At 36.8% G+C, this 17,227-nt stretch overlaps 1 protein-coding gene across 4 annotated transcripts in view; it reads left to right on the top strand.

The window, feature by feature from the left end:
* The window catches only part of adgrv1 (adhesion G protein-coupled receptor V1), a 139,393-nt gene that overhangs the window by 25,524 nt on the left and 96,642 nt on the right, over nucleotides 1–17,227 (top strand). For all 4 annotated transcript variants that reach the window (XR_009271335.1, XR_009271336.1, XM_058775838.1 and 1 more), the window contains exons 5-20: nucleotides 2,201–2,296; nucleotides 3,938–4,042; nucleotides 4,122–4,235; nucleotides 5,201–5,763; nucleotides 7,064–7,334; nucleotides 9,082–9,411; nucleotides 10,580–10,756; nucleotides 10,938–11,161; nucleotides 12,170–12,296; nucleotides 12,633–12,818; nucleotides 13,028–13,208; nucleotides 13,297–13,460; nucleotides 13,554–13,677; nucleotides 15,073–15,333; nucleotides 16,624–16,750; nucleotides 16,914–17,131. Coding sequence is in view for 2 of the 4 variants with exons in the window: in XM_058775838.1 (XP_058631821.1) it covers nucleotides 2,201–2,296; nucleotides 3,938–4,042; nucleotides 4,122–4,235; nucleotides 5,201–5,763; nucleotides 7,064–7,334; nucleotides 9,082–9,411; nucleotides 10,580–10,756; nucleotides 10,938–11,161; nucleotides 12,170–12,296; nucleotides 12,633–12,818; nucleotides 13,028–13,208; nucleotides 13,297–13,460; nucleotides 13,554–13,677; nucleotides 15,073–15,333; nucleotides 16,624–16,750; nucleotides 16,914–17,131 (3,268 nt within the window). In the remaining 2 variants the exon portion in view is untranslated. The remainder of the gene's footprint in view (nucleotides 1–2,200; nucleotides 2,297–3,937; nucleotides 4,043–4,121; nucleotides 4,236–5,200; nucleotides 5,764–7,063; nucleotides 7,335–9,081; nucleotides 9,412–10,579; nucleotides 10,757–10,937; nucleotides 11,162–12,169; nucleotides 12,297–12,632; nucleotides 12,819–13,027; nucleotides 13,209–13,296; nucleotides 13,461–13,553; nucleotides 13,678–15,072; nucleotides 15,334–16,623; nucleotides 16,751–16,913; nucleotides 17,132–17,227) is intronic.

Raw genomic sequence — 17,227 nt, 5'->3', positions numbered from 1 at the left:
ACAGAAATATTCAATCATACATCCAACTCGTTTTCTGAGACTTGTAAGCATTGGCTAAGTGATAAAATTACTACCTTTTTATAATACTACAGAGTGTTAACTTTTAATGCATACATTTTCGCTGTTTTTTCATCACCTCTAATTAATGAGTTTCAGACGTGTGCGTCAGAGACAGAGAGTCTTCTTATACCTCTATGCTTCCTCAAAGTAATGTCTCAGTAGTGGGAATCCCAGAGGGGTTGAAATTCTTGCTTGAGTGGAACAGCACTGAAATCTTGTCAGCTCTTCAGCCACAGCTCAGTTGCCCATAAGCCCTTGCATTTTCTTTGATGGCTTCCACTAACTCTGTATAAGGGTTAGGTAATGTCCCTGCACTAGCAGCCCAATACTTGAAGTCACCTTCAAGCGAAATAACCAACTGTGACAGCCGCAACTGACACTGCCGTAAGATTAAAGAGCAATTATGCAAAGCTAATCACTATAAGAAAAGCACAGACCTGGAAATAAGCTTCCAATAACACGCAAAGAAGAAGAATCTCCGAGGAGCTTAATTTATGCACTACCTACAGCACCAAAAAGAATTGCAAAAAATCACACATTTATAAAAGGTTGACATGCTTAACCAAACAGTCACTAGGTCTCATTAATTAACAATTGCATGCATTATTTGTATGTATACTCACATAAAAAAAAAAAACATAATCTGCCTAATTCACAATTTGTGTGCACACATGGATTTTTTTCTTAACCTTGTTCTAATGTTAATGAATTTAAATTATTCTAAATGAGAGACTGTGTGCCCAAGGCTAGTAATTTGCATAAAACACACCCCATCTTCATGAAATATCTGCGTATGAAATTTTGGTAACACTTTAGTATAGGGACCAATTCTCATGATTAACTAGTTGCTTATTAGCATGCCTATTTATAACATATTGGCTGTTTATTAGTACTTACAAAGCATAAATTCAGCATGTCCATATTCTACAGCCACAATCCTATCCAATACCTAAACTTAACAACTACCTTAACTATTAATAAGCAGCAAATTAGGAGTTTATTGAGGCAAAAGTCGTAGTTAATAATTTGTCATAGCAAGAAGTGGAGCTTAAAATAAAGTGTGACCAAAATTTTATTGGTGATCGAGAGTATGTGATTTTAAAGTATTTGTGGTTTCAATGTGGTTTGTAAATTTAGAATCAATTTTAGTATGAAAGTTATTGATATATGATTTGTTCATGAAAACATTCATGCACATTTCCTGCACAAATCTGTGTACGCATGATTAGTAAATGAGACCCACTGTTTAGAAATTTGAGGAGAAATCAACCTACAATGGGTTACTTTGTCATCTCAATAAAATCAAACTGAAATGGAGGAGGTATGACACTCATCACCTTTCTGTGTTGTCTAAGGAAGTGTTTCTCATAGCAGTTTCTTATTTGAGGCACTCTTATTACTGTGCTGTCTCAGTCTGTTGACAGTGAGTGATTAATGACAACAGGTCATGACTTCACTGTCTGCTTGTCCACTGTTTAACAAATCAACGTCAGGCTGGCAGAATGGGACAACTTAAGGGTGACAAAAGACCACTGAAACCCAATGGAACCCAATCTGAATGCATTAAAATGAGTCCTTAAGTGTGTTTCACATAAACCATATGATAATTATTAATTAAACATGTTTTTTTTTTTCATTCTGTATTTCCTGTGCTCCATTATCTCACTCATTGTTTTATTATGACAAATGCTTGTTACTGAGGGAAAAGGAGGAAGAGAGTTTGTGTGCTGTGGTACTGAGCTGGACCTCAGTCACAGTTAGCGCGGGGAATTGTCTGAACGTGTGTATTCCTTGTCTGTTTTCGCACTGCAACAAGAGCTCTGCGGCTGAAAGACAGCTCTGTTACAGCTGGGAAAAGCTTATTTGAAAGGGGTGCTGAAAAGAGGGTCCATACGGGTTTACGTTCTTATGTGGTCATGCTCTGTTTATCTCTTTTTGTGCTCTGTATCACAGACACTTATAAACTCTTTAAAAACTACAATATGTTTAATCTGAAATTCAAATTAGTGCATTTATGGTAGCAGAAAAAAGTATGTGAAATGGATTTCTGCATGAATGGTTATAGAATTTGGATTTTCATAGCAATAGACAAGCTATAATATATTGATAACTCTAACCAAGCAATGCTTTACTTTTTCAGAGCTCATCAAATGGTGTGACGGTGGGAACTCCAAATACTGCCACCATCACCATCTTGTCTAATGACAATGCCTTCGGAATAATTTCCTTCAACTCAGTAAGTTTCTTTCTCCATTATTTCTTCAATGAACAGCGGGAAGAAGCTGTTCAGTGTATGCTGGGGAGGGGTGACTGTAAGCCTGAACTGTTTCACTTGGGGGGGGGGTAATTAAACTCGAGGAAGTGGGAAGGAGGAGTCAGTAGATGGCAAAGTGAGACTGAGGGGAGTGTTGTGGGTCAGATGCCTGAGAGGAAAGGTTGCTGAAATGGGAGTCCAGGGAAACTACTGAGCTGCTAAGAATTTGAAGAAAAAAAGGCAAGCAATTTACTGAATGGATTAGCTGGTTAATAATGTATATTTCAGTGTTGTTATGGAAACCAGCTGCTCTTTTTTTTACCATTACAAAAAAAATGTCTAATAATATTTATTAATATTTGTTTGCAATGCCACAAATAAATAAATAAATACATACATAAATTGTATTTATAAAAAAATAATATATATATATTTTTATATATCTAATCAGAAGAACCAGTCAGAAAAGCCGTATCTGCTATTTACATATTCAGGTTTGCTGAGATCAAATTGGCTGTCATGTTTTGGAAAGGAGGGTTTTGGTAAATAAGGTGTTTTTATGTTAGCAAAATGGTGAAAGTTCAGAATTCAGTAACATCGCTTTGCATTTACATTCCTTTTAACTTATAGTCATATAATCGAGGGGTGAGAACCAGAAGGGCGTAAGTGACATTTTTGGTGAAATGGAGATATATCTATATATCAAATGGAAGCTCTTAATGAGCTCTTTCTACTGGCAAAAGTACTGTCATCCATGAGTGTACAAATTTTTATTATAAACAATTGAAATCAGTACACAAAGTCAGATCAAACTATGGTAAAATTTTTGTTTTGGCTCTCCTGTAAAGTTGGTGAAATGTCACTTACGCATTTCTGGTTCTCACCCCTCGTAATGTTGTTTCCTATTAATGTTTTATAAACTGTCTGAATATTTATGCATTCTTTAAATTTCTAAATTAAGTAATTTGACTGTATATATTATAGGGCAATGTTGTCTATTCCTGTTCCTGGATGGCCACTTTCCTGCATAGTTTAGCTCTTAACCTAACTGATTAGGGTTGCATCTTAATATGTGTACTTCCCTACTATACAGTAGGTTAAAGACAGTTTGTGAAATGACCAGTATATCCAAATTTATAGTATTTGTGAAACAGTAGGCAAAAAGGATGACATAATGACATAATACTTGTAAGTGTATTCACACTGGACTATCCCATGAGGCCACGAAGAGGAGTTCTTAATGTTAGTGAAACAATACAGCTGAAGCTGTAAATCACATGGAAATGTAGGATGTCCAGATTACATTCATGCTACACACATTCATACCATATAGAATAATTATTTGACGCTCGCAAAGTACTATTTCAAAGTAGTACTTGCTTAGAGAGGATGCCAGAACAGACATAGTCTCTTAAATGTCTAATAATTATGAAGTCTGAGATTAGTTGGTTCAGGTGTGTTTATTTAGGGTTATAGCTAAACTCTCCAGGACCTTGTCACTCCAGCAGCAGGATTGGACACTCCTGCTACATGACATGAAGTCTTGTTTCTGATATCCCTAATTTCTAACTCTGTGAGTACATATGTAAATCAATGAATGATGTTTTGTCTCTCTCTGTTTAGACCTCCCTAATTACTGTGGAGGAGCAAAGAGGTAGAAGCCAGTATGTGCCTCTCACTCTCCTTCGGGAGAAAGGAACCTATGGTACTGTAACTGTCAACTTTGAGGTGAGTATTGCTGGACAGTTTATAACTCCATCCATCCATCCATCCATCCATCCTTCCTTAATTATTTATTAATTCACAGATTTTTGGAGGTCCAAACCCTGCAAGTGAGGATCTCAGTCCAGAAATGGGGAACATCACTATTCCTCCTGGTCGTGCTGTTGTAGTTTTCAGCATCATGATACAAGATGACAAGGTACGGTTTCTTTGTTGAATAAACATAAAAGAGATCACATGAATAATGACAGCTTAAATTTAATGTGAAACCAGTTTTTTCCCCATAATGTGGCAGGCTGAGACTTGATTTCATCCATATACAATTTATTTGATTATGAGAAATTGCTGATTATGTTACACTTGAAGGGTGGCCCCCCTGCCCACCCTTCAAGAACTGTATACATCCAGAGTGAGGAAAAGGGCTCAGAAAATCACTCTGGATCCCTCACATCCGAGCCATCCCCTGTTTGAACATTTGCCATCTGGCCGGCACTACAGAGCCCCAATTACCAGGACAGCCAGGCACAAGAACAGTTTCTTCCCCCAGGCAATCCAACTTATGAACAGTTAAATGCCCCCCATTATGCAATGTGCAATAACCTTATATTTATTTGCCACCACCTCCATCCTAGTACATCCCTGCATCTCCTTCTATTATATCCCATTCTATCATCTATAGCACAACTGTATATATACAATCATTTATGTTTCAAATTATTTTTCTTTTTTTTTTTTTGTTTATTTATATTTACATATGTGTATATTTTATTCTTATCTTACTTTTATTGTCTGTGTGTCGTTGTTGTCTCTGTGTACTGGAAGCTTATGACACTAAAACAAATTCCTTGTATGTGCAAGCATACTTGGCAATAAAAAGCTCTTTCTGATTCTGATTTCTAGACGGTTGAAGAGGAAGAACTGACAAATGAAAGGACCAGGATAGTGTATATTGACAACATTCAATATATTTCTCAACTTTTGTGTATGCCATAAAATGACTCTAAAAAAAGATGATTTAAAGTCAGTGAAACCATCATTCTGAGGAAAAACAAAAAAACAAAATAAAAAAGTAGATTCACATTAAGTTTGACTAAATGAACAGAGAAGATGTTCTGCATTAGTCTATCATAATATGTGTTGTTTTTGGTCTCACATCTCCACTAGATTCCAGAAGATGATGAGATCTTCACAGTGCAGTTGACAGAAGCAGCTGGCGGAGCTTTACTCAATCCTAACAGAAGCAGTGTTCAGCTCAAGATCTCCCGTAATGATGCTCCCATCCGCTTCTCCAAACCCACCCTGGTTGTCCCGGAGAACATTGGTGTCATTTCTCTTAGCATTACACGTGGTAGAACTGAGGATGGTCTTCTGATCGGTTCTGATGACAGAAAGGTGTCTGTGGCCTATACAGTCATTACAGGCAATGGGGCGGCTAGTGCTACTCCACTGGTGGACTTTGTGGATCTACAATCAGAGAGGATGGTTGTTTTCCCTCCAGGGGTCCATGAAACAGAACTCCGCTTCAACATTAAAGATGACAACATTCCTGAGATTGCAGAATCTTTCCAAGTGGTTCTTTTGGAAGAGACCTTATTGGGTGATGCAGTGCTGATGACTCCAAGTATTGCACTCGTGACCATTGAGCCCAATGATAAGCCTTATGGAGTCCTGTCAATCAGTCCTTCCCCTATACAACACCACATCATCAATGAAGACCTGAACCCAATGTGAGTAGAGTACTGTTTAATGTAGAAATATTCAACCCTGTTTCTGGACACCCACTGTCCTACAGAGATTTGCTCTAGCCCTAATCAAACACACATGAACCAGCTAATGAAAGTCCTCAGGATCTCTTGGAAAATCACAAGCAAGTGTGTTGGAATTTCAGGACAGTGGTTCTCCAGGTTGAAGACCTTGTTTACAGTATAACAACACTTTCTCTAACAGGTCATTATTTAATTAATAGTGGGTAACTTGTCTTAAATAAATAATAGTCCCTTTATCCTATCAAAAATGCACATGGCAGGTTGGCACTCTTTCTGAAATCACATTAGTAGTTACTACTCATTTCAATTTATTTTTGTGGCAGTGACAATAAAAATTGTTCCAAAATTTTTTAAATGTGTAAAATTGATGAATATAATATATGAACAGTTCATTTGCAAAAACAGATAACTCCGTATTTAACAACTAACTAACATCATAAAACACAATAAAAACATGATAATATAATAAAAAAACATGATTTTTGAAATAAAAAAAATAAAAACTGAGTTATCTGTTTTTGCAAATAAACTCTTCATATGCATCTGTACAGCACCATTAAAAAAATTAGGTCAGATTTTTAAAAATGTTCTTTAGACTGCATTTATTTGAACAGAAATACAGTAGAAACAGTAATATTGTGAAATAGTGTTACAGTTTGAAATAACTGTTTTCTATTTTAATATATTTTAAAATGTAATTTATTTTTGTGATGGCAAAGCTGAATTTACCATCATTACTCCGATGTTCAGTGTCATATAATCCTTCAGAAAGCATTCTAATATGATGATTTGCAACTCAAGAAATGTTTTTTTTTAAATTATTATTATTATTATATCAATTTTGAAAACAGTCATGACTTTAAATATCAAAAGAGCATTTTTTGTAACATTATAAATGTATTTACTGTTACTTTTGATCAGTTTAATGCGTCCTTGCTGAATAGTATTAATTTACTGACCCCAAACCTTTTAACGGTAGTGTATGCTATATAAGATATCATAAATTATAATTATAATTACTGTATAAATGCTTGTATCATTATTCAGTTTTAAGCTGGTATTTTGTCTTTTTTGTTTGGTATTTCATTTTTAGTAATGTCATATACATTACTTGTACTGGTAGCTGGTTGTCCTATTCTGGTTTAGCATAGACTGAATAAGAATCTGAGTAGGTGTTTGTGTTCCTGAGTGAGATTGTTTTTTTTTAATGTTGCTATCCACAATATCTGTAGTATATCTAATTTGTGTTTCTCTGTTTCAGATACGAAGGCATCATCATTGTGAGGAATGGAGGAACTCATGGAGCTGTTTCAGTTAGCTGGAATATAACAAGAAACTCCACGGATAGGACTCCAGTCTCTGTCGACCTTAATCCTGAATCAGGTACCCTGAGGTTTGCTGAAGGCCAGATGAATGCTGTACTGCCTTTAAATATCACTCAGGACAACCTTCATGAAGAGGCAGAAGCCTTCATCCTCAGACTGATCCCAGGATCTGTACAAGGAGGGGCCGAAGTGGATGAGCCGATGGAAGTGAGTGCTTGGCTTGTGCTTGGTTTTTAGTTAATGCATTTAGAGAATGTGTTTGGATCATAGATCGGTGGTGGCTCAGTTCTGAGGTGGATTTACTTATGAAAGATGAAAGTGCAAGCTGACTTTGATGACAGCTTGAAGCACTCTCTTTAATTTTTGGAAGGAAAATGTTATTATTCATAATGTGCCCAGGCACTGGTTGTCTTAAATGTTGACATGGCACCCACTATAATGATATTCTAGACTTTTATGCTCAGTTTCAGACAGCCGTGGTAGCAGATCCCTTTTGGACCTCACTCGGAGGCTTGTGGTGAGACATCCAGGGAGGTTGTTGTCTTACTCTGGCTCATACCCCTCGTCAAGGAAGGAAGTTCCCAGATCAGAGCTGGTTCTTAGTTACCATCTGGGCAGCACTTAGTCCGTTTAAAGCGGATGTGGCGTAAAATGAGACACATGTGTCTCTCTGGCACACCGGCATCACAGACTGCTGGTTACACTGAGTGTCACTTGGGTGTTCCCTTCATGTGGTCCCAGCACAAAATAGCACGCAGCAGAGCCTGTGGGTGGCTGCGTGTTCTCTTTATAACTTATCTGTTGCGAGTTTGATTATGTGTGAAAGGAGAGGATAAATCCGACCCGAGTTAATGTTTAAACCCATCATTACCCATAAATGTGATCATAAGTTTATGATAGCTGAATTGACTCTGCAGGATGTGAAGACTAATTGTGAAGAACTTATTTATGTCAGCTGTTCCTAAATTTACTGAAAAAAGTCTTGTGCCTTGGTCTTATGAGGCTTGGGTAAATGACAGAGTCATAAACTAGCTCATGAATGCTATTTTTACACTCTCGTGAGGTCTAATGAAAGAGAATGGCTTTCTGTGATTGGTTCACTGTAAGTTTCACACAGATAGTTTAATGTTACGTTCAATGTAATGAGTGGTGAAATTTGTTTATTGCTGTGTGTTACAGGTTTCAATATAGAGAGGAAAAGATCTGGTTATTTTAGAGTTCATCACAGGAGGAAACAGAATTTTAAAGCAATGCTTTGGTTGCAAACGTGTTTTTTTTTCTATTAAAAGCATATATAACGTTTTCCTCAATGTTATGGTTGGAGTTACAAAACAAAACTGATGTTTACAGTAATTTGTTTTCATTGGAAATCTGGGCAAGACAGTTCAGAGGATTTGAAATGTCAGAAATGTGTAAATGTTTTGTGCAAGTGAACAGAAATGTGCTTGTAATTTTGTTAAATAGTTTATATTTTTCCATTCAAAAACAGCTTTATGTGAGCGTAACATAACCAATACTTGAGCTTTGAAGTTGTCTAAGTCCTCTTTTTGGCAGTAGGACTACGGTATTAGAAGAATTAACCTCTAGTTGTGCAATACCTGTGTATAATCCTTAAAGGGGTAGTTTACGCAAAAAAAGACCATTCTGTCATTTACCCACCTTCATGTTGTTCCAACTCTGTATGACTCTTTCTGTTTGTTTTGACAATGGAAGTCAATGGTCACCAAAACTGTTTAAATACCAACATTCAATACAAATATCTTCTTTTGTGTACCACATACTTCCAAAACATTATGCATGTTAACGTTTATTGTGAAGAAATCTCATGTACCATAAATGCATTACTGTATATTTGGTTGCTGACACAAACTAAAAGACGAGTGATTGAAATGATTAATCGTCTGTAACCTTCCTGTAAGGAAACTGAAGTCAATATGTTGTTCTTCCTTCACAGATGGTGTTCTTCATTCAGGACAGTGATGATGTCTATGGTCAATTTAGGTTTCATCCAAGAGAGAATCAAAGTATTCAGAGTCAACCAGAGGGACGCTTCCTGTCACTTAGTTTCCTCAGAGAAGGGGGGACCATGGGAGAGGTGCGACTTACCCTATCTGTCCTCTACATACCTGCCAGACCGTTGGACCCATCACGAGCCAGGGATGGGGTGCTGAATGGAACAAGTGTCAACAGTGTGCTGTTCAGTTCCGGGCAGTCACGAGCTCAACTCATCTTGCCAATCCGCAATGATGCCTTCTTGCAAAACGGGGCTCATTTCCTGATTCAGGTAGGATATGTTTGTGAAAAAAAAAATAATACAACTAAGTAAATTGAGGTTTCTGAGGTTTGAGGTGAAGCTTATTAGGCAGTAAACCTGTTTTCATAAGAGAACAGAGAAAAGAGTAAGAAATGCTTCTTGAGCACCAAGTCAGCTTATTAGTATGATTTCTGAAGGATCGTGTGATACTAAAGCCTGGAGTAATGGCTGCTGCAAATTAAATCACTGGATTTAAATTGTATTTCAACATATTAACACAGATTACAGTATTACTGTTTCGCAATATTACTGTTTTAATGCATTTTTGAGCAAATACATAAATTCAGCCTTGGTAAGCATAAGTGAATTCTTTCAAAATACTTAAAAAAGTGTAAGGCTTCTGGCTTGTCATGGGATGCATGTTGTCTTGTTGGTTAAGCGATGCAGAGAAGCAGTACAAGAGCCCTTGAAAGAGAGCAAACATGCTCTCATAGCATCTCAGAAGAGGATGACCAAGCATGTGAAGTGCTTGTTTGACAGGCAGAGTAGTTCATTGTTTTATGAAATGTTTTTGTTCTATAGTATTAAAAGCATGGTTTGACACTTTAAAGATATAGTTCACCCAACAATGGAAATTATGTCATCATTTAGTTTCACTTGTGTTGTTCTAATGCTGTATGCCCCTCTTTTTTTTTTTCAGACCACAAAAGGAGATAAAAAAAAAAGTTCCTTGTGTGCTTGTCTGTATAATTGAAATCAACATCAAGCTTTTAAAAAAGACGCGTCACGGGCCATATTTTCCAATTCTGCAGGTACATGACAGGGTTTGGTGAGAAGCAAACTTGAGACCAACGGCCAAGTCAGAATTGTTCATTAAATAATAATATGTTAAAACATATCATTTAACAACTCTGTGATACTTTTGTGTCTTTTTTAAAAGCTTGATGTTGATTACCAAATACTGCCATTATATGGACAATGGGACTTTTAAAAAAAAATGTATCTCTTTCTGTGGTCCAAAAGAGAAAGAAGGGCATATGATATTAGAACAACACAAGGGTGAGTAAATGAGGACACAGTTTTGGGTGAACTATCCCTTTAAAAGAATTTAACATTTCCAACTGACAGTTGTTGTTTGCTTTTTGAAACTGTTAAAAACAGTCGTGTTAACAAGTGATTGATTCATGTCTTTCGTTAGTTGGACAGTGTGCAGTTGGTGAACATCTTCCCACAAATCCCATCTGTGAGTCCTCGCTTTGGAGGAGCTTTGAACATCTCCCTGATCATCACACCAGATATTGCTAATGGAGAGATTGGTTTCACCAGTAATCAGACAGTGGTGGCGCTGGAACCAGAAGATTCAAACGTCAGCTTGGTATAAAACACTCTCCTGGACATTTATTTCTTTACATATTTCAAAATTCTAAATATTTTTATTTTGTTGTTGGAAATCAAGAAGAAAAAAAAAACACATTTTAATATGGTCTCAGACTTTTGTACCCTACTGTATTCTTGGATGAATTAATCATGTGAAAAATGATTTTCTCTGCCTCTAGATAACTCTTCAACTGAGGCGAGATGGGACGGATGGCCAGGCAGTGGTCTTCTGGAGTCTGCGGCCCGCTGGCGAGAACAGAGAAGATGTCTCTGAGGGTGACATTTCACCTTTCACTGGATCGGTCAGGTTCCTCTCAGGACAAAGTGAAGCAGTGATTAACATCACTGTAATGGCGGATGATATCCCAGAGATCAATGAGACCGTCATTCTTACATTAGACAGGTCTGTTTAACTTGTTATAATGACATTGAGATGTTTTAAAGTGTGATTTAAGTCCAAATACTTTTTGGATCCATTATATTGTATGGTGGATCAAAGTGTTGGTGACCTTCTGAAGTTTTACCTGATGACCCCTTTCAGTCTTTTCCTTTAATCTGGGAAATATCTTGTAATCATTGTGCTGGGACACTCTTTGTCCTCCCTTCACTCTCCCTTCGCAGGGTAGAAACCGCTCGCTTTGTAGTGTACTTCGGGTAAGTGTGTACTAGAAAGACCTTGCCTTATTGTGTGCTGTGAATCAACTCTTTATGTGGAAAAGCATCCACTCTGAACTTTCAGAGGCTTTGTCTTAACGTTTCGATGGGGTATGTCTCTTTTATCTGGGTGTGTGAAATGAATAGTAAGAGTGTGTTTGTATATGTTGGGGGTGACCACACTTGGATGCAGGCAAACGCTGCTTGTACTCATTTAGCACCTCATTTACGGAGTTCCTTTATCCTGTCCTGTAAAAACATCAGTGTTTGTATGCATGCAGCACATCGTCTGAATGCATTTGTTTAGAACACTTCTCTTGCAAGCTCTTTGTCAGCCATTTTACTAATTATCTGGAGCCTTCAGTGCTAGCTCAGACCAAGCCAAGCTCGGTTTATACACAAGTCCCCTGCTGAGAAGGGAGGATAGTGGGTTGCTCTAAAACGTGACTTGTCAAATCAGCATAACCAAGAGGCCTTAGGCCAAGCAATCTGAGACACTTTCAAATTCTGACGTGACCACACTCATACATATCCAAAATATGAATCTGGCAAATAGTTTGTCATAGAATACTGGTAATCATTTTTCCTTATATCATGCATTTTATGTCATATAAATCAGCCCGTACTGCTTAAAACAAAACATGACTGTGCATTATAATCTACCATACTGTAATATTTCATAGTAGATTTTTTTTTTTTCTGCTTTCCAATAATATAACTTTACAGTGTCACTGATTGTCACCATATTGCTGTACAGGACAAATGTGGACAACCAGATACTTAAACCAGGTTTCACTAGCCGAGAAATTGTTATTCTGGAGAACGATGACCCTGGAGGAGTATTTGAGTTTTCACCAGTCTCCAAAGGACCTTGGATTATCAATGTAAGACATAGTGCATTCATTCATTCATTCACTTTATGATTAAATTTTCTTTATTTTCTTATTTATTTACTATTATTTTTATTGAATTATTCATATTTTATATTCATTTTAATTTTAAACATCAACACTTTAATTTTTATAAATATATAACTGTATACTTTGTAAATGGTCACCAGTATAATTAGTATAATATATTCCCTTTTTTTCATTAATCAACACAGTCAGTAGTCATACAGATTGACAAATTAACTAAACGTAACTTTCATTTATGTTTTTCATTGGAATTACTTGGACATGTGACATGTGACATGTTTGGATGATTTGTTGGCTATGCAGGAGGGGGAAACAGTTGAACTGAGGGTGATCAGAGAGCAGGGGCAGCTACTAAACCAGCTCATACGATATACAGTGATTCCTTCTGGAAATGCTCAGTTTTATGGGGCCACGGGGATCCTAGAGTTCCAGCCAGGGGAGAGAGAGGTGATGGTGGCCCTGGTAGCCAAGCCTGATGGGATACCAGAGGTAAGTACTCAGGACTAATGATTAAGGCTCACTAACATTTATTATAATACTGTCCTCTAATTAAATGACCCTGTGTTACATAAAGGATGATCTACGTAGTTCCTTACTTCCTGTAATGTTAGGATTTATTTAACACTTTACATATGTTTGGAAATTCAAAATGTAAGTGAACGTGACTTCTAAAAGATTGTCTGATGGTTTGTCTTCAGCTAGATGAGACATTCTCAGTGGTCCTTAGTAGCCACAGCACGCCAGCTAGTCGCCTTGGGAACCGAAGGCAGGTCAACATTACCGTGCGTAAGAGTGATGACCCATTTGGGGTCATTGAGTTTATTCAGCCTGGCTTAGACTTCACCGTCAATGAAAGCAAAGCCATGGATACTCAATCAGGTACGGAGATCTATAAGCTACAGCTCCGGGTCACTTAACTTTCTTTTCTTTTAGAATCTGTTTAATATAACATCATTATGTATGATAGCATCCTACCCCATTGGGAGAAGCAGGGGTAGATTTGGGAACGTGTCAGTCTTTTGGATTCTCGAGCCAACCTATTCGGGAGATATCAACCCAGTGCAGGGTGAGATCGTCTTTGCCGAAGGGGAGTATCTGAAGAACCTCACCCTATTTTCTATGCCAGATGAGGTAAGCTTCAGCAGTTCGTAATATCATAAGTAGATACTTATGTTTAAAGGAGAAGCATATCTGTAGTTAAGATTAATTTTTTGTTTGATGCAGATCCCAGAGAAAACTGAAAATTTCACCATCACCCTTCTGAATACAACTGGTGGAGCAAGACTAGGAAACATTCTCAGTGCGAGCTTAAGAATTCGTGAGAATGATGATCCAATGTATTTTGCTGGTATGTTTGTCATTCAATACAATGTACATATTAATTTGAAGACAAAAGGAGCTTTTGCACCAGAGGAACCTTTTTAGAATTCCTAGAACAATTGGCGGAAGTTCCCGCTTTTTGGCATGTTCACATCGCAGGAACTGCGAATGTATTTAGTTCTAGGAGCTCCATTTGGGGGAACTAAATTAGCTCCTACTTTAGAATAGGGTCTAAAACAGTAGGAACTACCAGTGACGTAAGAGTACGCTGATTGGCCAAACGCATACGAAACACCAGGTACCCAGCATTTAAAAAGCAGTGTAAAAATATTTACTCCACGCCATGGAAAACATTTATAAATTTGTAAATGCCGCGAATAAAGACATCATTGTTAGCCGCTTCAGAATTCTTTCTGCCGGTGTGAATGTGACCAGGAAAATGTTCAGAGGGAGAAATTGGTTCTCTAGGAACCACCATGCTGGCTTTTCTTAGAACTACGTAAGTTCTTAGAACTATGCAGTGCGAAATCCCCTAAAAATGATACAAAGGTATGGAACCCCCATTTCCGCCACTGAATTAAAAAAAAAAAAAAAAGGTAATTGTGACTTTTTATATCACAATTCTATTTTTATTTTTTTCAGAATTGAGATATAAACTTGCAGTTGCAAGTTATAAAGTCAGAGTTAGATATAAAGATATAAACTCGCAGTTCTGACTTTTTTCATAAACTCGCAATTGCGATGAAGAAACTTTTTTTTTCCCCCTGAGAACTGGACTTTATAACTCGCAATTGGGAGTTTATATGTCACAGTCAGAACTGCAAGAAAAAAAGACAGAATTTCGAGATGCAAAAGTCAGAATTGTGAGTTTTTAATCCCACTTTATGACTTGCAATTGTGAGTTTATTATATTTCGCAATTCTGAGAAAAAAAAAGTCAGAAATGCGAGTTTGTATCTCTGTAAACTCACAATTACGAAAAAAACAGTCAGAATTGCGAGTTTATATCTCTGTAAACTCGCAATTACAATAAAATAGTCAGAATTGTCAGATAAAATGTCGCAATTACCTTTTTTAATTTTTTTTTATTTTATATGGTGGAACCTGTTTCTGCTTCTGAGTTAAAAATAAAATAAAAATTGTGAGCAATAAAATAAAGTCATAGTGTGACATAAATTCATATTGTGGGATATAAGGCAACAATTTTGAGAAGTAATGTTTAATGTTACAATTAAATATAAAGTCACAATTGTGAGAAACTGTTCAAAATATTGGGGACATTAAGGGGGGCAGTAATGACTGCTGAAAATGTATCTGTTTTATTATTGAATTTATTGATGTGGTAAATTATAGTGATATAGCTGCTCACTGTAACAATATTAAAATAATTTCTAAATTTGTTCTTCCTTTGTAATGTTTTATAGAGCCTGTGGTTCAGAGGGTGCAAGAAGGGGGCATGGCCAATTTCACCATTCTGCGAGCTGGGCCTGCTAACTTTATCACCACAGTGAAGTATCGTTTTGAGTATGGTGACACATCACCGGGAGACTTCACTCCACTGAGTAATGACTCAATGTTGATCTTTGATTTTGGAGAGTGGATGAAGAACATATCGGTTGCGGTGGTAGATGACGACACACCAGAGACAGATGAACCATTCTACATAGTTCTCTTCAACGCCACAGGTTTGTCACGTCCTCAGCTTTCAATTAACCATATATTCAGTGCATTTTATGTTGCAAAGTTCTGGTCCCTTTCAACATGCATTGACTTTTGCATTGTGCTGCATTATTTTGGGTGACTTCTTTTACCAGCCCTTCAAATCCCCAACTTTTAAGTGCATTGTCTATGTTGCCCAATTAGCTTCATTAAATTCCCACTCTGTGAGACAAATACTGCTCTCCAGCTCTGCTCTGTAGAGGCAATAAATCCACCCCATTAAACGTTTGTTTTGATTCACACAGAGCTCTGTTGATTGGCCTCGACTCTCAAAAGTCCTCTCTAATCCTTGTATTGTGGAACACGCACACATTCATGAAAAGGGCTGGGTGACTGTAGAAAGTTAATTACAGAACTGTCCTTCTGCTGATCACAAAGCAAACCCACCAAGAGTTTTCTGTCTGGAGGCTTTACCACTTGCCCTGAGGGATTGTGTTCAGATACATGTTGGGTGTTATTACGATGTGAAACAACTTTTGAGATCATAATATGATTGCCGTGGTTAGCTTGTACCAATTACAACAGTGTTTCTTGTAGAATGATGTTTAGCATAACAGTTACAATGTGTGAATGTTAAACAAATGTGCTGCCACAGATTTGAAAGCACAAGCATTTGCTAATTAGAAATTTGAAAAGGATTCTGCACAAAATGTTTGTTTTCTTCATTATAAAGCTTTCTGGATTTATGCATGATTGAATTTTTATCATGATAATTTAGTTGTATGCTTATTTGTGCTAGATTGCCACATTTTTATGACATTTGTAATGTAATTCTGTAATGAAATATAAAAAAATTGCTTGGTACCAATGAATATTCCAATAATCAATAATTGTTTGCAATTGTTTGCCATATACGCTACCTTTCAATTATTATTATTTTTTTTCAATAAACAAATACTTTCTATTCATCATAGAAAACAGCCTCCACAAAATATTAAGCAGCACAACAGTTTTCAACACAGATTGTAGTAAGAAATATTTCTTGAGCAGCAAATCAGAATTGTAGATTGATTTCTAAATGATCATGTGACACTGAAGACTGGAGTAATGGCTGCTGAAAATTCAGCTTTGATATCACAGAAATAAATTGCACTTTAAAATAGAAAACATTTCACTTTTATATATTGAAGTAAAATGTATATTTTTATTGTATTAAATTGATGTAACCATAGTAAGCCCAAGATACTATTTTAAAAACGTGAGAGACTATGAGAGTGATACTGTACTTATGTGTGTTTGTATATGGGTCTTGTCAGGTGATGCAGTGGTATATGGTCGAGACACTGCTACAGTGGTGATTGAGGCCAATGACGATGCTAATGGGATATTCTCTCTGGATTCCTCTCAGAAACCAGTGGAGGAGGGAAGAACCAATAACTTTTAGTGAGTCTCCAATTCCCCATCTCTATTATACAGTTAAACCAGATGTAAATCTCATAGCGCAGATTGACTTTGATTCAAATAAAACAACACTGTCTTTTAGCATTTGAAAATAAGTATTTATGTTCTACTCTCTGTGAAATAATGTTTCCTTTTGTGTCTCCAGTGTTCTTCGAGACAGAGGACACTTTGGAAATGTCACAATATACTGGCAGCTGTTTGCCAACGACACTCCCCTTGAACCTCACCAAGAATTTCTGAACACATCTGGTTCTATAGTATTTCATACAGGGGAGAAGACAAAACCTATTGTTCTTGAGGCCATCTCAGACAAGCTCCCAGAGTTCAATGAGTTTTATAAGCTCAGACTTATGAACATCTCAGGTAAATATCAATATCAGCAGTCAATGTTTTAGTTTTATTGTTTATTGTTTTTAAAGGCCCCACGAAAGTATTGTTTTCTGGAAAAATGGACCAAAA

The sequence above is a fragment of the Onychostoma macrolepis genome, chromosome 05 (genome assembly GCF_012432095.1).
Source record: "Onychostoma macrolepis isolate SWU-2019 chromosome 05, ASM1243209v1, whole genome shotgun sequence".
Lineage (NCBI taxonomy): Eukaryota > Metazoa > Chordata > Actinopteri > Cypriniformes > Cyprinidae > Onychostoma > Onychostoma macrolepis.
The sequence above is the reverse complement of the archived record's forward strand: the minus strand, read 5'-3'. Positions and strand labels throughout refer to the sequence as shown.